The sequence below is a fragment of the Podarcis pityusensis genome (genome assembly GCF_964106645.2).
Source record: "Podarcis pityusensis genome assembly, chromosome: 4".
Classification (NCBI taxonomy): domain Eukaryota; kingdom Metazoa; phylum Chordata; class Lepidosauria; order Squamata; family Lacertidae; genus Podarcis; species Podarcis pityusensis.
Window position 1 is genome coordinate 61,638,445 of NC_138027.1, and position 26,574 is coordinate 61,665,018.

The 26,574-nt window shown below is 38.0% G+C and overlaps 1 protein-coding gene across 10 annotated transcripts in view; it reads left to right on the plus strand.

Annotated features, from left to right (window-relative positions):
• DMD (dystrophin) overlaps window positions 1-26,574 on the plus strand; it is a 1,019,805-nt gene that overhangs the window by 763,864 nt on the left and 229,367 nt on the right. For all 10 annotated transcript variants that reach the window (XM_081003446.1, XM_081003453.1, XM_081003448.1 and 7 more), the window contains 2 exons: window positions 8,500-8,711; window positions 19,988-20,142. In XM_081003446.1, coding sequence (XP_080859572.1) covers window positions 8,500-8,711; window positions 19,988-20,142 — 367 coding nt within the window. The remainder of the gene's footprint in view (window positions 1-8,499; window positions 8,712-19,987; window positions 20,143-26,574) is intronic.

A 26,574-nucleotide genomic window follows, 5' to 3' on the forward strand; every position in this document is an offset into this window, starting at 1 on the left:
CACTGCACAGGGGGAATTCTGGGGAGAGGAAAAATGTACACCCTTTCTCTCCTTGATACACACACACTGGTGCTGGACCATGGAGTCCGTCATCATGGGTATGTAAGCAGGGGACGGAAGTTTATCCAGCTAAAGAAGAGTTACCTAATAGGGAAATGAGTGTGTGAAGCATCTCTGATCCTATACAAAATCCAGCCACTGAATGCACATTTCCCAAGGCTTGTTGGAGATTGTGCATAATGGCTGGAGAATATACAAATTCAGCTGAGATATGCACATTCACTTACATCTGGGATTAGGGAAAATTGCTTTCCAAACCAGAGGGTTATCCTAGCATCTCTTTCTGTTGGAGAAATTAAATACTGTCAGCACAATGAGCATGATAAATTCTAAAGTCACTGCTTTATGATAAACTCTACTGTCACATTGTTACTGATAATGTAGCCACTGTCACAGATATGTTATCTCAAACAGTGCTTTCTTTATCTCATTCCAGCCTTCTTCCCATTAAGTGATGATCTGAGTTAAGAAATGCATCACAATTATGTGTGATTAAACTTCATAATAGCCATAGTTTATCAAGCAGTAAAAATTATGTAACTGTAAATATGAAATTGCTCTCATGATAGCAATATGAACACACACATATACACTGTATATTAATGTTGTAATCCAGAGTTTCCAAACTTTTCATGTTGGTGACACACTCTTTTTTGTGACACAGTAATTAAGTTTTACTAGCACACCGAAGGTTAAACTAACCCCTTTCCAGCCCCAGGAGAAGCGTGGGTAGACTTCACGCGACACATCTACACACTGTAGCAGACACACTAACGTGTTGCGACCCACAGTTTGGAAAGCAATGTTGTAATCAATGAAGTGGGTCAGGCTATGCTTCACTTTGTTATTGGGGGTGTATTAAGAAAATTCTCACTTACTGCATTACCTTTGAATCTGCTCTTCCTGCCCGACCCAATACAAGATCATTATGATAATAAATTAATTTCCCTTCTTTGGGGTAACCTTAGTGTCCAAAACTAAAATTATTTTATTTTATTAAAAACAAGTTATTTAAGAGATTGTTGCTGTTCATTGTTGTATTCTAGACTGGAGCCCATCTAATAAGGACTAGCCAAGCACATCAAGAGTCAAGAATGGGATGTATGTAGTCAGGACAAGGACCAACTCACTTTGAGGTTGGTTAGAAGGGTGGGCTGAGAGTTTAAAATATCACTCCAGCAATAGTAAGGAACTAATGGTGAGCTTTAACTTCTTTTCTAAAAGAAAGAAAGATTTCTGTAAACTGTTTTAGGACAACCACTTCATGTTAAAACATTTAATAATACAGTTGTACCTTGGATCTCGAATGCCTTGCGACTCGAATGTTTTGGCTCACGAACACCGCAAACTTGGAAGTGAGTGTTCTGGTTTGCGAGCGTTCTTTGGAACCTGAATGTCCAACATGGCTTCCGCAGCTTCCGATTGAGTGCAGGAAGCTCGCTGCAGCCAATCGGAAGCTGCGCCTTGGTTGTCAAATGTTTTCAGAACTTGAACGGACTTCCAGAACAGATTCCATTCGACAACCAAGGTACAACTGTAAAAACAAAATATGTGGTTATATATTTTACCTTTTTATTCACAAATCCAGGGCCATTCTCATTTTCCATTATTGTGGTGCCCAATTTAAAAATGATGGTTGAAAGTAATTTAAGTGACTAATCAGGAATCAGAATTGATGGCCCCTAATCCATTCTGAACACTTTATCTGTTGTAAAATATTTACTTTTCATATAAAAGGTGCATGTTAAAGTTAGCAGATGCTAATCTAAATGTTATGACAAGTGAGGAAATATTTCAGCTCTGCAGTCAGTCCTTTAAAGGGCAAAGCTTATTCTAGTTTGCCAAAGAGATTTGTCTTGTGATGTAAATATTTCCATGTTGTGAGTGATAAACAGTACCAGGTGTCATCTCTGACATGTTCTCCATCACTTTGCTCTCATAGGTGCATTCTAAACTGTGTTTTTTCATGTGAATTGTTGTACATTAAAAAATTGCTCATTAAATCTTAACTGATAAAACCATTAATTTCCTAAAGATCAGATTTTGAAAAGGCAGGCACATCTTAACAGTGCCTGATTCTGTAAGTATGTATGCCATCAAATGGTGACATACAAATGATGGCTTTTCAGAGAGTATTCCAACACAATGTGAGATGTTTTAAACGATGTTATAATTGTGTGTGTGTGTGTGAGAGAGAGAGAGAGAGAGAGATTTATTTTGCAAAAGAAGTGTATGTGAGGCTTTTCTAACTTTCCAAAGTGACATAAAAGACCATTTGTTTCTCTCTGCCCTCTCTGCTGAAAGACCATCTTCAGATATTGTTTACCTAAAAAGGGATAGCCAACATGCTGCTTTGCAGATGTTTGGGGCTACAACTACCATAAGTCCCAGCCAGCATCAACAGTGGCCATGGCTAATGAGAGATCTTTTCCATAACATCTGGATAGCTTGCTTACTATAATGACTCTCATAGCAGAATTCTAAGAACATGAACAACATTTAAAGATTATGCATTTTTTATTATATTTTGCACATCATCTTGGAAAGCAATTAATAAATAACTATATACACAGAAAATATTCTATGCACATCTCTTCACAGGTTACCTGTGAAAAGCCCAGTTAGAGGGTTAGCTGTGGAATCTTGTATTACTAATCTAGGAAAGAAAGAGGAAATGTATGGCCTTTATATGTTTTCAGATAAGACTTAAGGGCTGCTTCAAATGTCATAGAATGCCCTTATTTTTATTCATTTGATATGTTGTGAGCCAGTTTGTGTACACTTTTCTGGGGAAATGGCATACAAATAAGCAGACAATGATGATGACAATGAAACATGATAGTCTACAGAACCTGGATGCCATTTTTTTAGTCTTCATGTTTTATGCATAGGAATTTTGCCATATTTGAAGTAATCATAAGATTTTCACCTTAGTAAGATCCAAGAGACAAGGAAAACCTTTATAAGTTTTTTTCTGAAAGTACCAGAACAAGAGAAAAAGATGAGGAAGGCAGTAGCTGGAATACATTATTCATTCTTATTAGCAGATCTGCTGCTAGAACTATCAGGAAATACAGTGTAAATATGGATGTGTGACAGTCAGCAATGGGGGTTGTAGCATTGGAAAATCCAAAATTGTTGGCTTTATGCTTCATTAGGTAGGTAATGTATTTCACACATTTCTAGCTTTAAACTGCAAAGCTGACCATAATATTTTTGCATCAGTAAGTATAAAAGTGTTTTAAGTGCCTCAGCAGAGTTGCTTTATTTTAATAATGCTAATAATGTTCTGTTTATGTTCAGAGAAAATGGAACACCATTTTATTATTTCCATGTCCCATTTCTAAATGCACTACTGGAGAAAGATTCCCTTTAAATATGTTTTGTTGGAATGATTATTAAAAGTTCCTTCATCCATGAACAGCAGCTAAATTCCTAATTAGAAACTCTGTTCCCTCAGACAGCTTGTTTAAGAATTCAGTCAAAGTTCAAGCATAAGTATGAGCGGAACACTGGACTAAGAATAAATAATTACATACATCATCACCTTTGGTTAATAACCGCAGTATGAAAAATGGGCAAAAATTAATGAGTTGTTTCCTTAACATTCTTCAAAATATTTTGAGAAGGGGGAGATTGGATCTTTCAATACCTTGCTGATCTTTGCTATTTAATTCAGCTACAGTTCTTTACCTGATGTGCTAGATTATTCTAAAACCTAAATATGTTGGTAAGACTCTCTATAGCTACTTTAGAATACTCACGGGTTTTTGAAGGACCCCTTGGGGGATTTCATTTTTTCAATTCTAAGGTGCCTGTGCTATATAAAGAGCAAAAATGTAAGGCATCACCGATGAGTAGAGAAAACCTACCAGGTGGCCCAGTGTGAGAAAAAGCAAAAAAAAGTATTATTATTTAGTGACAGAATTTAATAAATCAAAAGCCTGGAGAAAGGTTTTAAGAAAGCATAGTTGACACACAGCATTCTTCTTAACAAACTGTTTCTTAACACCAAATGAGGGCCTGCGCTCTCACTGGAGCAGAAACCCCCACAAATTCTAAACCAGCTTAGACCCACAAGGACTGAACTTTATTTTGTGCTTAAACAATACTTACAATCGAGCTTAATTGGATATAAAGAAATCACAGTTTCTTTTTGAAACAAGTGTTATGTAGCATCCTGCGCTCAAGGATGACATTTATTCATTTATTTTATTAAATTTATATTTCACTTGATTATGTGTGTTTTTTAAAAAAATCAGAGCTAGTTTAAAACAAAACAAAAAAAATGGCTTTTTTGTGAATGGCATTAAAAAAAACCCATAAGATTTTCTGGGTGCTAAGAATGAGAAAATGTTTCCACTTTAGAATGGGAAACATACTTCATATACTTGCAAAGGAGTTGAAAATTGAAAAGTTGGGGTAAATGGAAGAAATATTGAGGGCAAAAATCACATTAAAAGGATTAATGCTGATAAATTTGAAACAGAGTTAATGTACTTCTGGCCCAAATGATGGCAGAATGATATGCAGGTTATGCACCACAAACTGTTTTTTACACTTTTCTTTTATAATCTGAAATGTTCTAGCTCTTGATAAATGTGCATATATTTAAATAATGCCAACTGTAATAATATTTATATAGTGCACTTCCAGGTTGGTATTAAAACCAAATTTAAAATCCCATATTAAACCATTTTTAAACTAGCAACATAGAAAGGAAAGCAACAGTTTAATATCCTTACAAATATAAGTAATAAATTACATTTTGTATTACAAAATGGAGCTTGAAAAGAATAAAACACCTCCTTTTATGCTCGTTTTATACGGTAGTATTCTCCCTCCCTCCATTTTGATTCTTTGTGTCTAAAAAAGTCAGTGTTACAAGGCTGTAACAAGGAGAGCTTGCTGGGATAGATAAATAAATAAACAACCACTCCCCACCATCACAAAAAACTAGTAAAACTTGCAGAAGGTTTGTGCAAAGGATAACTTGTTATCTTTTACCCTAAACTATGCTAAGATCTCCCTGGAAAAGACCCTGATGTTAGGAAAGATGGAGGGCACAAGGAGAAGGGGACGACAGACGACGAGATGGTTGGATAGTGTTCTCGAAGCTACCAACATGAGTTTGACCAAACTGCGGGAGGCAGTGTAAGACAGAAGTGCCTGGCATGCTCTGGCCCATGGGGTCACGAAGAGTCGGACACGACTAAACGACTAAACAACAACAACAAATGCTAAGAGCTTGGGCTGACAGTTTTCCAAGAGTCAATTGGCTGGACTGTTTTTCAAACAGAGGCTGGTAGTTGTTAGTGGTTATTACCAGCTTTGATTGGTCAGACAGCCACTGTTGTTCCTGGATTGGGATAGTTTGAATATTTCATTGGTAACCTCATCAATACACTCTCCTTGGGGCTACCCTCGGGGTTTGTCCAGAAGTTCCAAGTTTGCAGAATGCAGGTTGCAGAAACTAGGTAGCTTGTGGGGACAAATTACAGCCAGCATTTAATACCCTGCTTGCAGGATTTGCACTGGCTGCCAATATGCTACTGGGCGAAGTTCAATGTGTTGGTACATATAAGGCCCTCTATAGCTCAGGACCAGGTTACTTGAGAAGACTGCCTTATCCATTTTATGCTCAGCAGATTTCTGTGGTCTGTGAAAGAATTTCTCCTGCAAGTTCCAAAGATCTCAGAAGCCTGTTTTGCAGTAACTCTGAGAAAGACTTTTAGCGTGGCTGCTCCTGTTGAGATATGACAGTCACCCACTATCTGCTTTTTCTAGAAAACAGCAAAGACATTGTGTGTGTGTGTGTGTTTGTTTGTTTGTTTGTTTGTTTGTTTTGCTTTTTTATTGTACATTGCCTTGAAGTGATTGATCACATCACAGCTAAAAAATTAACAAGAAAAATAGTAATCACAACAATTTGATATTTTGCTTGGGTTTTTTCCTTGTGGAACTCAGGTGAATATTGGAGAAGGAAGCTAGCCCAAAAATTGTGGCTAGATCAGAGTGGCATAATTGATAGTATTAATTAAGGTGTTAGAATATTTTTAAGTAATAAAATCTGCCTTGACACAAGCACCACTAGTTATAGCTCCTCTTTCAAATAATATTCATTTACCCTTTAGATCTAACCTATTAAATGTGTTTATTGATTTTGCTCATAAATCCATTTTGCTCGAGAAAGAATAGTGCAGATAGTTGGCATCAGTCTTTTCATTTTACCTGTGAAGAGAATTGTATTTAGCTTATCCATAAATGAACTATGGCAAAACAGAAACGTGATAAAAATAGGTCTCAAGTTAGTGCCTTTACTTGCTGATCTTGTCCTTTTCTGACTGCTGAATCAATGGTAAACATGTTACAACACAGTTATCCAATGTTTGGCTTTTAAATGTAATTTGCTCCAGTGTCAGTACTTCCTGACTAAACTGATGAGGCACCTCAGGAGGATGCAAAATAAATTGAACAGCAACTTTGAAATTGGCAAACCTCCTCGACTAAAGTGAATCTGAATGTGCTGGTAGCTGGAGCAGCTCCAGTCTTTGAACCTGTGGCATTACAGCAAATTTGGCCTTAAAATCTTCAACTTTATAAAAGTATATAGATGTAATGCTATTACTGAGCAGATCCTATCGCTATGTCTTTAATTATTTTATTAACTTTCCTTAGCTTTCATACAAACAAGAAGGGAATCAGCTTGGAGGAACGTAGGGAGGAAGAGGTGGGGAGCAGAAAAACCCCTCCGGGTTGCATTAGAATTGAAGTCTACACCCAGTGACTTTAGCATCACATATGATTTATACATATGGGTCATTATAGGCTGCCCAGGTGTTCTCACGAGCTCTTTTGTGTTGCTGCCAATGATAGGCAGCAGATCATATTGTTGCTTGTAAATGAAAATGATCACAGCTGCTTTGTTTGTTTGTTTGTTTGATATTTTCATCCTGCCCTTCCTGCAAGGAGGTCATAGAGACTTGCAAGTATCATCCCCCTGACTCATTTTATCCTTACAACCTGTGAAGTTAGGCTGACAAAGTGGCCCAAGGTAACACAGTGAGTTTCAAGGCTAAATACAGATTTCAACATGGATCTCCCTGTTCTTACTTCACCACCCTAACTGTAAACCACACTGGCTATAATGCCACAACTCAGTGGCTCAAATCATTACTCATCTCATCTATCCCATTGGACTGTATTACCTTCAGTTCTCATGAGGAATGCTTTATCTGGAAAAGAGTAAGAAAGACACTATTAATTTCCTGTTTCCTTTTCTAAAGCTAGAAAGTATCCTTTCTGGAGCAATGGATTTGTACAGTTGGCACCTTTTTATTCTTGACTTTTTCAGAGTTCTGTATAACGTCCATAGGAAAGAGCTCTTCATGCTCTCAAATAAGGGTCACTGGCTAGGGAAAGAACTCATTTTTCCCTCCACTGAATACCATATGTTCATTGTAATGTTTGAGGTTTTATGAGGCTAAGCCATAACCCTAGCCAGGGCTCTAAGTCGGGCTGCAAAAATTTTTCTCTACCATTTTCCTGCTATTGAGCTCACATCCATAGAAAATGTTTTAAAGCAATGTTCTTTTTTTTACAAACTGTTTGCCCTCTAATAGTGGAGGTCAGGCAAGCAAGGGAAATGTTTCATAAACTGATAAATCCCTTCATACACAACTCAGCTTTGTGAATAAGGCGTTAGGAATACTTAAACATCCATCTTCAAAGAAACACTTAAAATTACTGCTAATAAGCTATAAAAGATTTTGCAGACTTTATCCTGTACATATGCTGCCATTTTTGCTTCATAAGCAATGACCTGAACACTTGTAATATAGGGAATGATAGCCTGTGCAATTACCATGTCCCTATTGTTGATCAGGTGCTATCCAAATTGCATCCATTCCCTGAATGTGTATTGACACATGTATGTTTGGAACAGATTCTGAACTTTTTCCAGAATATGCTTGCTTCATACATACTTCACAGAAACATTACAAAGCATTCACTTTCTTTGCTTACAAAATAGTTAAGGATGGAAGATGAATAGAGAACCAATTTTGATCAGGTGTAAGGAATAACTTTATTTTCTAGTGCACTAACTAATGTTAAGTATATTGTTTCCACACTTAGTTGAAAAGGATTGTCTTTTCTATTTCAAAAGCTATTCTCAGTTTCCATATTAAAAGGAAGTATAAATTTTGTGTAAAAATAATGTGATGAATAGATGTTTTATGTGTGATACTTTTGGGTTACTTTGTAATAAATCAGTGATGCCTGAATTATATAAAAATATCCTTTAACTCTTCTCTAATGAACCTTTACTGACTGACTGTATTGTATTTGTCATGCAAATTAGTGGAGAACTTGATCAGAGTAGTCAGATAATTTTTTTCCAAATAATTATTTCATTGGTTTTCCCTTGTATGTCACCAGTTGAAAAGATACAGAACCAGTGGGATGAAGTTCAGGGGCACCTTCAGAACCGAAGACAGCAATTACATGAAATGTTGAAAGATTCAACACAGTGGTTGGAAGCCAAGCAAGAAGCTGAGCAGGTTCTGGAATGTGCAAAAGCCAGGCTTGAATCATGGAAGGAGATTTCTTACACTGTAGAAGGCCTAAAGAAGCAGAACGCAGAACTCAAGGTACTAAATAAAAAAAGGGGGGGGGAATGAAGAACTAATCTTCCTTTATGCACTGAAATAGCAAAGTAACAATATCAAATATTCACATTATCACTGGTGTTTTTGAACTGGTGCTTTTGAACTGCCAACCTAGCAGTTCAAAAACACGTCAAAGTGCAAGTAGATAAATAGGTACCGCTCCAGCAGGAGGGTAAACGGTGTTTCCGTGCACTGCTCTGGTTTCATCATGCGGGCCACATGACCCGGAAAAACTGTCTGCGGACAGACGCCAGCTCCCTCGGCCAGTAAAGAGAGATGAGCACTGCAACCCCAGAGTTGTTCATGACTGGACTTAACTGTCAAGGGTCCTCTACCTTTACACATATACATATAGGATACATAATTATTATGTATAGTCAGGTGGATCATTTTAAATAAGACCTCTCCCTGCAATACTAAGGCTGCAATTCTATACACATTTTCTTAAAAATCATGGATCAGATCAGAAGAATCTTTATTTGCATCAGCCACTAGCCATAGCAATAAAATAAGATAAAATATACTGAAGGTAGAGGTGAAAGCTTAATTATACAAAACACATTTTGGAGGTTTATATCAATAATAAAATAATAGATCTTATTCTAATTGCCCCTGGTAAAAAAAAATTGCTGTTTTTGCTGTCACCTGATTATCTTGATCTGCTAGAAGAATGGACACAGTAGCAATGATTGAGCAACCTGGCATGGACAGCAGTAGCGGGGTAATAACCTCACTCCTCATATCTTTATACAGAGTGTAGGCCAGAATCACATGAGCCACTAACTAAATCCTGCCATCACCACATGGATATAACTGTATTTCCAGTGGGATTTTTTGAAATTGATCCGGAAATCGTAGAATTATAGAATTGTAGAGTTGGAAGGGACCCCAAAGGTCCAAGCCCCTGCAATGCAGGAATCTCAACTAAAGCATCCATGGCAGGTCGCCATTCAACTTTTGCCTAAAAGCTTCAATGAATGAGAGTCCACCACCTCCCAAGGGAATCTATTGCACTGTTGAACAGCTCTTATTGTCAGAAAGTTTATTCTGATGTTTAGTCGGATTCTCCTTTCTTTTTGGTTTGAGTCCTTCCTTCCAGAGAAGGAAAAAACAAGCTTGCCCCATCTACCATGTGACAGCCCTTTAGCTATGTGAAGATGGCTATCATATCTCCTTTCAGTTTCCTTTTTTCCAGGCTAAACACACCCAGCTCCCTCAACCATTCCTCATAAGGCTTGGTTTCCCTTGATCATCTTCAAGGGTTTGACTCTCTCCATATGAGACCCTTCTTCATGTCCCTTTCTGCAGTGGCTCCCTATTTGTGGAATGCTCTCCCCAGGGAGGTTTGGCTGGCCTTTCATTACCTGTATGCACCAGGCGAAAACGTTCCTCTTTAACCAGGCTTTTGGATGATTGACATCTGATGCCCTTTTAAAATGTGTTGTAGAAGGGGGAATTATTGGGTTGTCTTTGTATTTATTATGTATTTTCTGTTTTTTTATATTGTGGTTTTATGTTGTGAACTGCCCTGAGAACTGCGGGTATAGGGCGGCATGCAAATTTAATAATAATAATAATAATAATAATAATAATAATAATAATAAATTGGCTGTCCTCCTCTGCACACTTTCCAGCTTGCCAGTATCCTCCTTAAATAAGTCATGAGGAACTCATTGTATGATACTCAATATCTTATGAGATTGTGGTTTTATGACTTTGCTATATATTGCATTTAAATCCCCAGCTGACATACCAATGTCATACCAGTGGATTAAAGTCATAAAACCACAATCTCATAAGATATTGAGTATCATACAATGAGTTCCTCATGTTGCAAGTTGCAAGATAGCATCTCAGGAGAAGAATAAGAAACTAGTTGTGTGTTTTTTTAAAAAAATATATAGCCCACAGTTGTATGAATTAGTTTTATTCAGCTTGTGGCTTCTGTATGCCTTTTAATTTGAAATGTATAACCCTCCTAAGTGCTAGGAGCTGGTTATTTCTTCTAAGAGGCCAACCTAGAGATGGTTGTGGAGGAAAAGAAACTGGTCACCTTGTATTATGCCTACAAATCCTTTGTAGTACACAGCTTTCTCATAGGTTTCAAATAGGGAAGGAGAAAACTCCAACATCTTACCTGATTCAATGAATATTGAATTTTGGTCTCTACTGCCAGCCTGCCGCCTCAAGACTGTGTCATTTCTTGGTACTAACAGCTCTCATCAATGTTGAACAGTTGTTTGTTTTTCTTGTTCTCATTCCCCTAAATTCAAAGAAATTATTCTCTAGCTTAGCAACATTATTTTTATTTTCATCCTTCAAAAGAAAAATCTCCCTTTGTCTGCCTTGTGATTCTTATTGTGTCAAACCCTGCATAAAAGCCTCTCAGATGTGATGGCATTAGCAGTTTTGTGCTTGACTGAGCTAGACATATGTGAAATCAAGAGAACTCAAATCTTACTGAACTCAGTTGATTTAGTTTTCTATTATAAGCTGGTATTTGAATGTATGGATCTAATAATAAATCAGGATTTCAAGACAAGTGCTTTCATGTTTTCTGTGTTATGATAAGCAGTTGTTGGCATTCTGTCCCTAATATATTATACAACGCAGAGGGAATTATTTTCAGTGTGTTTGTCACTTTTAATAGAGTTATTATTCCTTACTAGCTGTCTTTTGTGCGTATGACGGCATGTAGAAAGAGGCTGCTGAGAGGGATTTTTTAAAGACAATGTTGAAACTAATTTGCCTCCTCTGATATGACTTAATTTGTAAAAGGGATTATGAGGTCCAGCGTTGACATCTGTTTTCAACGCTAGGTCTTAACCCAATAAAATGTCAAGTAAGAACAGGAAAGTGGCCTTGAGCAGGTGTAAAGTTCCTTTCCTTGACCCACTGAATAAACTAACAGAGAATCCAACATATCAAGGATTGGGTGGTGAGGCTTTCTGACAATTTTAACCCTTATAATTTCTTTTTCTAGATATTAACTAAACTGAGAGCTACTGATTTTTGCCTCAGTAATATGATAATATTCATTTATGTTTGAAATTAAACATTCTAATTTGTAGTAGGTGTCCGATACTTTATGTCTAATCTGATTTGGTATTACAGTTGAAAATTGATGACGTTCATATTAAACATGTATTTTGCCAAATTTCCAGTATTCAAAGTGCCTTATGTGCTTTATTGTTGTAATCTTCACAACAACCCTGCAGTGTAGGCCAGTATTGCTGCACCATTGCTATACATAGGTTGAAAAAAATTAATAGTCATTGGTTCTTTTCTGATATTTGATGCATACCCTCCAACATTTCTCCGATGAAAATAGGGACGTCCCATTCCATAATGATAATTTTACTATTTATACCCCATACATCTTTCTGGGTTGTACCAGCCACTCTGGGCAGCTTCCAACATATATAAAAGCATAATAAAACATTAAACATTAAAAAAACTTCCCTATATAAGATTGCCTTCTGACGGCTCGGGGGTTGGATAACTCCATACCCTCCAACACTTTTCCAGTGAAAATAGGGACATCCTAAGGAAAAGTGGGACATTCTGGGATCAAATAAGAAACTGGGACGGCTTCTTTAAATCAGGGAAGTCCCTGGAAAATAGGGACATTGGAGGGTCTGTTGATGTGAGTCCTCTTTCATACTGCATCTCTTCTTACATTAAGATAGATAGATAGATAGATAGATAGATAGATAGATAGATAGATAGATAGATGGAAGTAGCAACAAAATATATTTGTGATTGGAAGATACATATTTCAGCATAACACACATCAATGGCAAACAAGTTTTCATTTGCATGTCTCTGCCAATGATATGATCATTCACATATTACTGACATACTGTACACCTTTTTCTGACTACCTTCCCTACATTTGTCCTCCAACAGATAGGGAAATAAAGCCTGTGAAGCTTGTGGGAGAGGTAACTGAAGCAGCTTCTGTTATTACTGTTATTGCTATTGTTCTTCTCCTCACAAGAGCCCAGGGCAGTTAACGGCAAAATTACAACATTAAAAACAAAGTAACAATATGGTACAAAGTATAGCAGACAAATCAGCATTAAATTATACAAATTCAAATGATGCCCCTCTTATTATGCTCCAAAGGCCTGTCTGAACAAATATGTATTGAGTTGCTATCTGTATGCAATCAGTAAAACATCAATCTACTAAGGTTATTTATTTGTTCAGCTTTCAAACCGCCCTTCATGCAATCAGGATTTTCAGGGCAGTTTACAAAATAGTAATTAAACAACCATCAATGAAAGCTATTTAAACAAGAAAAAAACAAAACAAAAACTGCGGGAATTTAAAAATCAATATGCAATATAAAAACAGCATCAGTTAATAAGTGCATTAAGACCTTGAGCAATCAATTTACAAGTAATTACAAGCTATTAAAACAACAGCATTAAGTATCATTAAAATAGCAGCAGATATAACCATTATTAAAATGTAGTGCCATAAAATAGGAAAGTTTGGAACTTTTCTAAAAACCACCACAGAGAAGGACCTGTTCTTGGTATTCAGCTAAAGACTTGCTGGTAGGCCAGAGAAACAAGGCATCCAATACAGGGCTTAGCAACAAGTAGAGATTCTTTTCTATTTATTAAATGAAGAAATGTTTTGATAGAACTTTGGCTTTGAGACATCCTGTATTGCTCTTGAATATGATTTTGGTATTGCATACATTATGTAAAAACTGTATTTAAAGAAACGGACACTTGGTGGAATATAAATGTCTTATTTTTATATTTGGCCTTTGGAAAGTTCTATATAATTGCATTCACAGTTCTGTGAGCTGGGAATCTCAGTTAAAGCATACATGATGGCCATCCAACCTCTGCCTGCACTCACTGCCAAACAATGACTTTTCTTCTTAGTTTATCTCTCTCATTTCTACTGTTGTTCTCCTCTCTGTACTATACCAGTATCTTCTAGCTACAGTTGTTTACCACTGACCCTGTCACTACTTGACAGCGCCACCTCTGCTACCAAAGTAAGAAAATGACCACCAGGCAGGCATTTCCCTGCATGTATGACCAAATCACAAAGTTTGGGCCTTTGAACAGATTTCTGAAGGGCTGCTGTAGCCAACATTTTCTGTGCCCAGCCTGTGCATATACAGGAATGCCAGCCTGACAGCCAGCCATGTTTTTTCCTCTGCAGTCTTAAGAGATGGTAGGACAGTTGTGGTGGGAGGAAGATGTGAGGGACTTTTGGGGCTGCAAACATTTTACAATTAAAGAAAATTTCAGTATATATGATCAGAACGATGTACACATTTCCCTAATTCCTTAAACTATTTAACAGTCAGCAAAGTTATGAAACAAGAGAGATAAACTAAAATATGTCACAATGAAATTAAAGTAATGGAACACTTTTTGAAAGAAAAAAGGGAGCGAGAGAGGGAGAATGAAACCATGATTAATTAAGAGATAAATGGGGCCTGAAAGTAAAAAGAGAATGAGGAAAAAGAAGAGAAGAGGTATGTCATTAGTTTAATTATAAAAATTCATTATATGAAGTCATGTAAGACAGAAAATAATGGGACTCTAATAGGCTGACTGATAAAACACTCATTGCATCACTTTGGTCTCCATCTCTGTGAAAAGAAATGGAAGTGATGACTGAGGACTGCACCTCTTCAAAGCTACTGAAAAGATTAATTGTTTTCTGAGAGAGAACAAGAGACAGACCTACATTCTGTGTGTTGTTTTTTTAAAAAATTCTGATACTGGTGTTTAGTAATGTCAGGATTTTAATAGATATAAGTATTGAAGTTAATGGTGAGAAGCAACACTTTTTAAATAGTCCTGTAATGCGTTTGTCAGGCGGCCTATTAAATAGTATTCTTCAGACAGGATTACAAGGTCATTAAAATTCAAGCAGCACTGGGAAAAGTACACATTTCCTGAGTGAAACTTTATAGGCCATTACTTCATTGTGTTTTACCAATAAAACAAATAGCATGTGTTGATCCTGTTACATTAGCTCGCTTCTTTTAAACAAAGATGTTGGTTTAAAAATAAAACATGTAGAAAGCCGTATGAGTGAATGACAAGTACTGTGTCATTCTGTTAGGAGGACTGTGGACCCTTTACATTTCTTTCAGTATCCATTTTTGGATCCTGGCAGTGATCAAAATTCCAAGGACTGGCATGGCCATAAGTCAGACTCCATTTATTCATTCATTCATTCTGCCTTTTACCCTAAGGTGGCATGCACATTTCAACATCAGGCAGCCTTATAAAATACGAACAATTGACACAAAATTAAATAACTAAGCATCTAAAACCAGTATGAACAATCACTGCCACAATGATATTTTTTAAAAAATCTGTGATTCATTATGAGCATAATGAATGTAAGAACCATGAACCATGAACCTTGGTAAGTTGGATGTGGTCAAAAATGAGATGGCAAGAATAAATATTGACATCCTGGGCATCAGTGAACTAAAATGGATGGGAATGGGCAAATTCAGTTCGGATGACCATCATAGTCAACAAAAGAGTGGCGAAAGTTGTACTGGGATGCAGTCTCAAAAATGATAGAATGATCTTGATACGAATCCAAGGCAGACCTTTTAACATCACAGTAATCCAAATTTATACACCAACTACTGGTGCTGAAGAAATTGAAATTGACCAATTCTATGAAGACTGGACCATAAAGAAGGCTGATCGCCAAAGAATTGCTGATTTTGAATTATGGTGCTGGAGGAGACTCTTGAGACTCCCATGGACTGCAAGAAGATCAAACCTATCCATTCTTAAGGAAATCAGCCCTGAGTGCTCACTGGAAGGACAGATCCTGAAGCTGAGGCTCCAATACTTTGGCCACTTCATGAGAAGAGAATACTCCCTGGAAAAGACCCTGATGTTGGGAAAGATTGAGGGCACAAGGAGAAGGGGACGACAGAGGACAAGATGGTTGGACAGTGTTCTTGAAGTGAAGAGCCAGTGTGGTGTAGTGGTTAAGAGCGGTAGACTCATAATCTGGGGAACTGGGTTCGATTCCCCGCTCCTCCACATGCAGCTGCTGGGTGACCTTGGGCTAGTCACACTTCTTTGAAGTCTCTCAGCCCCACTCACCTCACAGAGTGTTTGTTGTGGGGAAGGAAGGGAAAGGAGAATGTTAGCCGCTTTGAGACTCCTTCGGATAGTGATAAAGCGGGATATCAAATCCAAACTCTATCAGCATGAGTCTGACCAAACTAAGACAGTAGTGCCTGGCCTGCTCTGGTCCATGGGGTCACGAAGAGTCGGACACGACTAAACAACAACAACATCATAATGAATAACAAGGAATGAATGGGCAACATGAAGAGCAGCATTTTAAAGCAGTTCCTACTATGCTTAAGTAGGAGATTGGTGTGGAGAAACATAATTTGAGTATTGGGGACACAGAAGCAGCCTGCAAGAGCACTCAAGATTGCAGTGGTTCTTTCATACTATCAGGACAGTCACTTCTGCTCATGTATACAAAAAACATTGTGTGAACCACCCATCAATCACTGGTCAACAACAAATTTGTTGTCTGCGTTTTTTCAGTTGATTTAGGACGAATCTGATGCGCTGAATCCAAAAATCACATTGGTTTTGCTCAATCAGGTCAAGTTTTTGAGTGATGAAGATGCCTCCAGTGTTGAAGGACATGAAGAAGAAGTGGTTCTTGAAGATGATGCTCCACATCCATTTTCCCAAAAGGAGTTGAATGATCTAGTTCACGACCTCAGCTTGTCAAAGGACTCTGCCGAACTGTTGGCATCCAGATTGAAGGAAAAAACCCTCCTCTCTGACAATGCTCGCATCAGCTTCTTGCGCAACAGGCATCAAGAGTACCTCCGTTTTTTCTCGGAAGAGAAGGACTTGGTGTACTGTGCAGATATTGCACAGCTTCTGCTCAAGCTTGGAGTGCCACAGTACGAACCCAAAGATTGGAGACTGTTCATTGACAGCAGCAAGCAATCACTGAAATGTGTTCTGCTACACAACGGCAGCCAGTTTGCCTCTATACCCCTGGCTCACTCGAGTACACTGAAGGAGAACTATGAAGCGGTGAAGTATGTGCTGGAGAAAATTGGTTATGATCAGCATAAGTGGTTTATTTGTGTTGACCTGAAGATGGTGAACTTTTTGTTGGGACAACAGTCTGGCTTCACCAAGTACCCATGTTTTCTGTGCATGTGGGATAGTAGGGATAGTGTAATGCTCAGCATTACACGAAGAATGACTGGCCTGTGCGGGAGGAATTGGTGCCTTGCAAAAAAAGGAACGTCATCAACAACCCTCTGGTGGACAGAGACAGAATACTCTTCCCACCGCTGCACATCAAGCTCGGCTTAATCAAGCAGTTCACCAAGGCTCTGGACAAGGATGGTGACTGCTTCATTTACTTGTGCCAGGCTTTTCCAGGATTGACCATAGAGAAGTTGAAAGCTGGCATCTTTGATGGTCCTCAGATCCGTCAGCTCATCAGAAATCCAGAGTTCGGAAACTCAATGAACGAAGTGGAACTGGAAGCGTGGAAGGCATTTGTTCTGGTAGTGAAGAACTTTATTGGCAACAATAAGGCCAGAAACTACGCAGAACTTGTCAACAACATGCTGATTGCTTTCAGAAACCTGGGCTGCAACATGAGCGTCAAGATGCACTACCTATTTTCACATATGGACCAGTTTCCTGAGAACCTGGGTTCAATGAGTGACGAGCAGGGGGAGAGATTCCATCAGGACATGAAAGAGATGGAGACCAGGTATCAGGGTCGCTGGGACGCAGTCATGATGGCTGACTACTGTTGGACTCTGAAGAGAGACCTCCGTGCTGCTGAGCATTCCAGGAGTTCTAAGAAACGGAAGTTCAAGCCCTGAAGTTTGAAAAATGGTGAAGCAACATGCAATTTACGTGTGCTTACCTTTATCAATGCCCACCATTCAGTTTACAGTAATCGATATTTCTATCAGGTAATCAATATATGTTGTTGGAAAAACATTTTTTTGTCTTAAAAACATATTTAGGATGATATGTGTTGACAAAAATCAGCTGATAATGCCACAAAAAATGTAATTGATTTTGTCACAAGATCTGATTTTTTTCAAATCAACATAACACAAAAACCTGACCTGATGGAGGGAAACGGATGCCATTTCCTGATTCAGCAGTGCAAAAATACCCTAAATCAGTTGTAGAAATCTAGACAACATTCAAAAAGTAAAAAATTGTTGCCCAGTGATTATGCATCTTTTCTATTATACAGATATTCCTCAACCCTTGCTTGTTTGTAAGGGGAGCTTCATGGGCTGTAATGAAAATGCACTTTAAGTTGGAGGAGGTTGCTGACCCACATTGCTCTAATGTTTATCTGTACCTTTGGAACTTTTCCCCCCCAGAAATACACTACAAAAACATTGCAGTAATTATATTCAGGCTGTTCATTTATCTACTTGATGTTCAGTCTGCTTTGTGTCACAGATAAATATTCAAAGAATTGCTTCATTCTCATTAATTAATTCAATGCTGTTAGTCAAGTCAAAAGCAGTTCTTTTACAAAGGGGAGCAAACACATATTATTCAAAGAATGTTGGTACAATAATTATAGTATTACTTTTTCTATTATGGCTTTTACTTTGCACAACTACAGTATTTACTCAAGACTTTTAACACATTGTAACTGAGGACAAATGTTTCCTAATGTTCTCCAAAAGACCAGGACAGTGAGGTTTCACAGCAATATTATTTAAACCTACAAAACAATAAACTGCTGGTCATGGCTGCCAAGTGATATATATTCATAACATAATTTTATTTAAGTTTAAATGTCCCCCTTCCATGATTTTGTGTGAATGTGGCATAAACCTTGTCAAAGCATTCAAATTCAAAATAATTTTTGGGTCGTTTTTCTTAAAAGCTTTTTTTATGCTCTTGGGAAAAAGTAGCAAAGAACTGATATTCCAATAATAATTTTTTTTATCAGTACTGTATTATCCCTGTATATGCATGTTCAGTACTATTCCAGTAGGTGGCACTCATTACATAACCTAATGGATAAAACAATAAATGAAAATTTGAAATATATTTATTAATTTTTGTACTCAGCATTTGTCCTATTTCCCTATATGTCCCATATGGATCACTAGCACATGTATAAATATAGAATGCTAAATATTTAAATCACCCATTTATTTTTAGGAGAGAAAAAACCATATAGCAGACAATATATATACTGTTATGTATATATTTACACCACAGACTTAATACCAAACTACATCTTATATAGTTATATACTGCCACACTTGGGTGAGAAAACAGGCTGAGCAGGAGGAATTGTGACTGGAGAAACAACTGGCAGGGAATGAGTAAAGCTGCCTCTTTCTTTCTTTCTTTCTCACCCCATCCTCAGCTCAAGATTGCTGTGAGTGCTTTTCCCCAGGGGAAAAAATGGGGAAAAAACCATTTCAGAACTACATGTAATGTGTAGCTTGGTTCTCAAACTGGTTGAAAGGTCATTTGTGTTCCTCAAGAAACCGGAGAACTGTAGTTCTGTGACAAGAATGTGGGTTTCATTTTGTAACATAAAATTGTTGGCACCACCAGACTGCAGTTTCCAGAATTATTCTGGGGAAACCATGAATGACAATTAAAATTCAGCCTGGCATACTCGTACCTTGCATTTTCTTGAACAGTTCTGTTATACTTTTGTTACTAGATTTATAATCTTCCATCTCATGACAAAACAATTCTAGATACCCTAAAATCAGATTTTACCTAAAGGGTTTTAAAGTTACAATTGAATGAATGGATCTCCCCCAATCCTAAGGACTTCTAATTCATAGATATAAATATAGATATCGAAATACTGTAGATATAGATATAGGACCTATTCACATTATCCTGACACAACCCCTACACTAATACAAGACAAGAGAATGAAAGAACAACACCCCAGTCTCTCTCCCTCCCCGTCTCTCCCCCCTCTCTTTCCCCCCAGTTGTACTTCTCTCTGCTTATTTGTCTGTTTCATAGCACAAAAAAATATTAATTAAAACTATTTTTAAAAAAACAACTGCACGGAACAGCATGTTTTGTTGAAGTGAATCAGGGATATTATTTACCCAGAAACTTCATATGTCTTACTAGCAAATATGTTTTAAGTATTACCTGAACTTGGAAAGGTTCTAAATGTTCCTCAACAATGCGTAATATGTTTTATATGCATTTCTGCTCTTCTTCCAGCAATTTGCAAAGGAGCTACGGCAGTGGCATATCAACGTGGATGTGGCAAATGATTTGGCTCTTAAGCTTCTCCGGGATTATTCAACTGATGACACCAGAAAAGTAGAACTGATGACTAATAACATTAATGATGCTTGGGCCACCATTAATAAGAGGTAGGACACAACTTCTAGTACCATTCTTGTAAAACAAAACTAAGTAGTTGGATATTTTTCTTAAGAAATTATTAATATTAAAGTATTAAGAAATACTTAACAGGTAAGGAGGAAACCGTTCTCAATTTATTGCTGTTATTTTCAACTGTTTCCAATTATGTGCCTTGGGAGGGTCTCTTTCAGGGGGTAGATTGTCAAGAATGTGTTTTTATCAGCTGCTTTGTTTATTGTTGTTGTTTAAGTATATGATTAATCATTTTCTGTGAGTTTTTGAGTTCCTTTGTGTGTTTGAGTTTCTGCCTAATCTTTTATATTGTTGTATCTATCTGTAACTCAAACCTGTCTGCCAGATTTCCTGCTTTCTATCATTATGCTTGCTAGGAAGCCCCATCTAGAACAATTATATTATTTGTGCTACACTGTTCAGTTATTATCAGTGCTATATACTAAGTATGGAAATGACACTCTTGTTCTGTTGAAGTGTGGTTCATGTAAGGTTAGAAGATGAAGGTCTATCAGGTCCCCATATGAAAAATCTATAAGTAATAATTCTTCCTAGATTAGGTTCTTGATTAAAGCTTTCTTTGTTCTTTTTTGTAGTCTCTCATCATTTATTTCGATACCTGTTCAATTCTGAAAGCTATTTTAGAGCCTTCCTCTAAACTATGAATCACCCATTATAAAATCTATATGAAAATTCATAGAATAAAATTAGTTTTATTAATGCAATAAAATTCAGATTCATTGTTTCATATTGTTGTACACTCAATGAGATGCATAAAAATTAAGTTTGGTTCACTTAGATTGGTTTAGTATCTAACATTAGACTTTATATCTAACATTAGGCTTTATAGCTTATAATCAAATCAAAAAATGAATGTGGTTTTAAATTGTGTTTAATTACAGTTTATGAATAAGGTCAGAAGAGTGCACAGTGTAAAATGTAAAATGTAATCAGAGAGTTTCTTGGCATAGGGAGGATTATTTAAATCAGCTGTTATTACCAAAAGTGTTCCTTTCTTTTCTGTACTAAAATTACGGATAATCATTAGGCTAAACCTTGTGTCTTATATGTCTGGGTTAAACTGTTGTACACTTTGAGGAACTTGAGCACAAAAGTAAAAATAAATGAAGGATAGAATTTGCCATCTTCCTTAGAAGTAAAAAACATATGTCTTTTCCTGGCTTTATTTCCAGTTATTATCTTCCTGGACCCAAGTATGTCCCTTCCCTAGGCCATCTCTGTTTTGAAAAGTTGGAGGATAGCCAGATATGGCAGTAAGGCAGGGTTAATTATAAATAAATGGCACATGATCTTTAGATAGTGTTCCTTCTTCCAAAGTACCAGTGTAAGTTCACTTAGGAATTCTGGAAACCAGTAGCTAAAGAACTCTGGAAATTGTAATCCTTGAGAAAGCAAATCACATTAGGTGACACACTTCTCTCCAGTTGCTGTCTCTCTCCCCACCCACCCCAACACTGCTTCTGATTAGCAAATGTCTGAAGATTTTACAAGATAGGTATACTAATGGGCAGGATTTAACTAAGTTGTTGTCAGTGCAGAATGAGGTTCACTTATGCAATGAGACTTTCCCTTTTTCTCCTTCTCCTATGCCCTGTTAATTTGCTTGGTGGGGAGGACCCAGAACAGGTTTGAGATGAGTGGGGGCATGCATGGGGAGCAGCCTTATAGTAGTCCTGTACGGTAGTATTTTTACCCCCCACACGTTGCTTCTTTCTTTTGAGCTACAAACACGACTAGAGGGGATGAGTGCTTGGTATGTAATGTACCTAAGACCAGTCTCCCTCTCCAAATATTGAAACATTCCAACAACATTTGTAACATTGCTTATTATAAGTATAGCTTACGATGCTCAGATAGGTTATTAGATCACTTTTAACAAGAAGAGGATTATTCTACCCTATACTACTTTACAATGAATTTGCTAAACCAAATACAAGATTTAATTTTTCAGATGGTTACCTTATATGTACTGTATAGTGTCTTTCAGCTTTTGAAATAGCTTTAGTTCATCCGTTGGTTCAGGTTATGTGAAAAATACATTGGTTCATAATTGAAATTATTATCCACATGTCCAGCATTAGTGAGCATGTCATTTCCTAAAACTGAGACTAGCTACTTAGTACTGATCAATCTGCATTTAGATGCACCAGCTGCTCCTTCTGCTGCGAAGAGGGTAGGAAATGTGCATAGGAGAAATAAGCAAGTGGGAAAAGGGAGACTTAATCCTTCCTTTGGATGCCACTTCCCCCCTGCTGTTTTTCTGCCCTTGCTGGGGCCCCAGACTTGTGTTTTTCACCAGAAACATGGCCAGAAGCCTCCATTTGGGCCATAAGAGCTATTGGCTAGTGGTTGAGGAATAACAATGGGTAAGGGAAGGGTTAAACACACACCCTCTGCTTTCCCCTGTAATGCAGCCCCTCCTAATGCAGCTTTGCAGCTGAGAGTTTAGAAATGTGAGCTGGACATGAATGTGTCATTCCATCTTCAACTTCAGTTGTTATATTTACTAGTTAGTGGTAGCAGTGAACAATTCCATGGACAATTCTTTCAGCTATTTCATGAGGTCATTCTAAGCTTCATCAGCTGCTATAGTGATTTCATAGGAATGTTGTCTTTCAGCTTGAATTGTACTCAGCAGCCATTTCTTATTGCTTCTATATACTACAACAAGGGCAAGCCGTCCCTTTTTGAAGTGATCTGAATTTAGTTTTCAAACAAACAAACAAACAAACAAATCCTTAACCACTCTTTATCATTCCAGAAATTTAAATTTCTTTACTTGATCAGGCTGTTTGTTAACTATATCTAATTGTACGCCAGGTTTTAACAAATCCTGTTGAGATCTCAAAATGTGCTCTGTAAACAAAATTCCCAGTTGGTTGATATACGTATGCCAACTGAAGCCTACTGATTTAACTGATTGAAATCCTGGCTGCCCTTTCTCAGCTTTCAATGTATATCTCATGGTGTGAATAAAGCATTTACACCAGAAAATTTGTGGTTGGATAGACGTGGTATAGAAGTCACAAGCTTGATATTGGTTTTGTTGGAAATGTTGTAATCTGTAGATACAAACTGTGTAGAGTTGTTACTTGTAAAGCACATCTGGTTACTCAGAAAGACCTTGGAGAACTTGCATGGTGATTCCAGAAGTTGAGAATCATCTGCAGAGCATCACTAATAATTTGGAAATGAGAATTCAACCTGAGTTTCATGGAAACAGATTTGGCTTGGATGTAGAGGGAATCTCCCCACTTACATCCACATGTAGACTCCAGCTGCCCAGCCCCAACCAATATCAGGGCAGCCATCTTCAAAAGCAGACCTATATAGAACTTGCTGCAATGCTCTAGTCTGGATGTCCCTTACACATTCCAGTGAAACAAGTTCTGTTTTCTCCAGATAGGAGTATAACTGGTGAACCAGCCGAAGTTGGAAAAAAGCAGTTCTGAGCACTGCCGCAACTGGGGCTACTCAGTAAGCTTAGAGAGCACAAGCATTTCCAAGTTGCAAATGTAGTCCTTCAGGGGAACAAAACTCCATTCAGGGCCATTTGTAGTCTCCATCTTTCCCCGCCAACTGCACCTCTGTCTTGTTTGGATTAAGTCTAGCTTATTCTCCCTCATCTAGCCACAAGCTGTCTCAAGACACCAATTAAGATCTCACATTGGTCCCAAAGTCCGGAGGAGCTTTGTTGGACTGGTCATAGATAGGGAAAAGACCAGGAGGCAGCAAAAAATAGGGTTGGTTATAGATGCTATATACAGTGAGAAATAGGAACATAGGGTGGAGGAGAAGGAAACGTGAATTGCATATGAGGGGAATTCTGCCACTTGTGACTTTTGCTGTCACTTCAACATTGTGTTTTCTCAAATCTAAGGGAGTAATGGGACCAAGAAGCAGTAAAATATATGGGGAATGCAAGCTGCATTCCCACCCGCCATATTTATTAGAAATCATTAGCAAATTCCTCAGTGTCTTACTTCCAGTATGTTTTATATTAATTTACGCCAAGCTTGCAGCCATAATGTGTCAGTAAGGTGTGCCACGCTTGACAAACCATCAGTTGAACAAACAAGGAGCCACCCCAAAACAGAAAATATTATACTTTGCGTGTCGAGGTCCCCAGGGCCACCCCAATAACTCACACATCACACAAAATTTTTTGTTTAAGATTTTTGGCATAATTTTGGCCACAACTTTATTGAAATACAAATTTGTGAGTGGTTGCTTAGGCATTGGTTGCGACTATCTGCCCCCACCATGGGGGACAGACTGACATTCCACACAATGCGAAAGTCAGAATAGGGGAATACACTTGGGGGTTACGCGGAGCAGGGAACCTGCCCTCACCCCAAATGCAACCAGGAGCTCATTGCTATGGCCCGAGCCCCCTTGACAGAGTGGACAAGCAATAGTTAGCCCCCAATTCCTTTAACGGAATCCCTTGCAGCAGCAGCATTAGAGGGGCAGGCACTCAACCTACCAAGGGCAGGCACTCAACCACTTCCCCTCAACCAACCAAACCATAAACCAATGCCTAACCGCAACCTTACAAGTTGTGACGATTTGCTACGCAGTAGGCAAAAACCAGATGGCCCCAGCCAATCAGCCAGATGGACAAAATTCCTACCAGGCCCCTGCCCCAAGAGCAGACGACCCCATGACAGGCATAGCAAGGTCAAAGCGAACAACCCTAATTCTAGGGAGGAGGGGACGGGCAATCCGATGCACGGTCGAAAAGAGGAAGCCCTAGCCTCGTGCAAGGAGTTTTAGCGTTTCTGGCTGTCAATCAACAAATGGCAACATTAACTTCTTCCCAACAACAAGGGAAGCCCCAATCGCATCAGTGGCCAACGATCAATTAGCCCGCCCCCAACTTTGGAGTGTCCTGGCGGCCCCCACTGCAATACGTGCTCTCCATGAAGGAGAACATGCTTTGCCTGCAGCTGATAGTTCAGCCAAAAGTGTTTCGGTCAGACTGAGAACATCTGCCAGCTTGTATTTTGTTTAGCTTAGCTAGATCTGCAATTGATTGTTATGTATTTACCCCTTGCCCCACCATTTTGTTTTATAACACTGAACCATAATGAAAACAACATTCAAACTCCTGTAATTGCCAAGTTTGTTAGTGTTTGATGGGTGCTTCCCTTTTTGCTCATTTTTGTAGTAGCTAGAAAGATGCACTAGAGGCACATACTCTAATTACTTGGGCAAAAGCCAGGATTACTTGTAAACATGTGTCTTCATCTTCTTTTTTGAAGCATTTACTATCACCAAAATAACTGTATTTTGTGTTAAACACAGGTAGCAGGGGACTATGTGGTCTGTGCTGCTTGAATTAGTAACAGCATATCAACCAGCTGGACTAAGAGGAGGGAAAAGACTAGAAGGAAGGGAACAACAGGCAGAATATCCTGGATGTAAAATTATTACTGCAGGATTGTGTAGTTTTCTACTCCCTTGGCCTCTTTCTAGTTTTAAGCACTAATTCTTTCTACTGCTACATTCTTGTTTAAGTATGATACAGAAAGCAAAAACATGTGTACCTTAAGCCAGGCTTCTCAATATATACTTAAAGGCTACTGGCCCCTACAACATTTTATTGTATCTTACGGCTGTTGGCTTTTAAAACAAGTAATACATGTGGAGGCTTGTGAAAAGTCATCAGAATATTCGTTATAAATGCAGGCTGCTTGCTTCTTTGCACCCATTCCCATAGATTGTACATGGGCCATTGTGTTCCTAGGTACTTTCTGCTGATAGTTAACAAGAGAATCCAAATAAAATTGTGAGCATTTCATTGCAACTCAACAGCTCAGCCAGTGACTAGGTCTAGGACATTTCAATATGCTGAAGCCAGGGTAAGGTCTAAAAGTTCTGTCATTTTAATCTAATTCATATATCTACCACTATGGCAAGTGCCCCAGTATGGAATTCACACGGAAAATATACACTCATAATAGAATGTATAGGTGCTAATGTAGACTGCCTTGCTTCGAGAAAATGTGCTGTTATAATTAGCAAATCTTGCTCATCAAGTTACATTTGCTTATACAGTACTGAATTGCATTTGCCATTCTACTGCCCATTCCCCATATCTCATAATAATGTACAATAAGAAAAATAAATAAGAATCATGAAACTGAATTTTATTCTTCATATTACATGTGAGTAAGTCCCACTTGAGTAAACATATAAAGGATTGAGCTATAATGTATGCCCAAAGGAATTGTGAGCAGCCTAGTGCCTCATCAAAGACTCCTTGAGTTCAGCTTAGCAGTGGTGAGATAACAGGAAAGGTCCTCTTGTGGATCAGTAACTAGTTAAGGAACAGGAAACAAAGGATAGGAATAAATAAACCATATCTCCAATCTGCAATAGCAGATTGTGAATAGCACGGACAA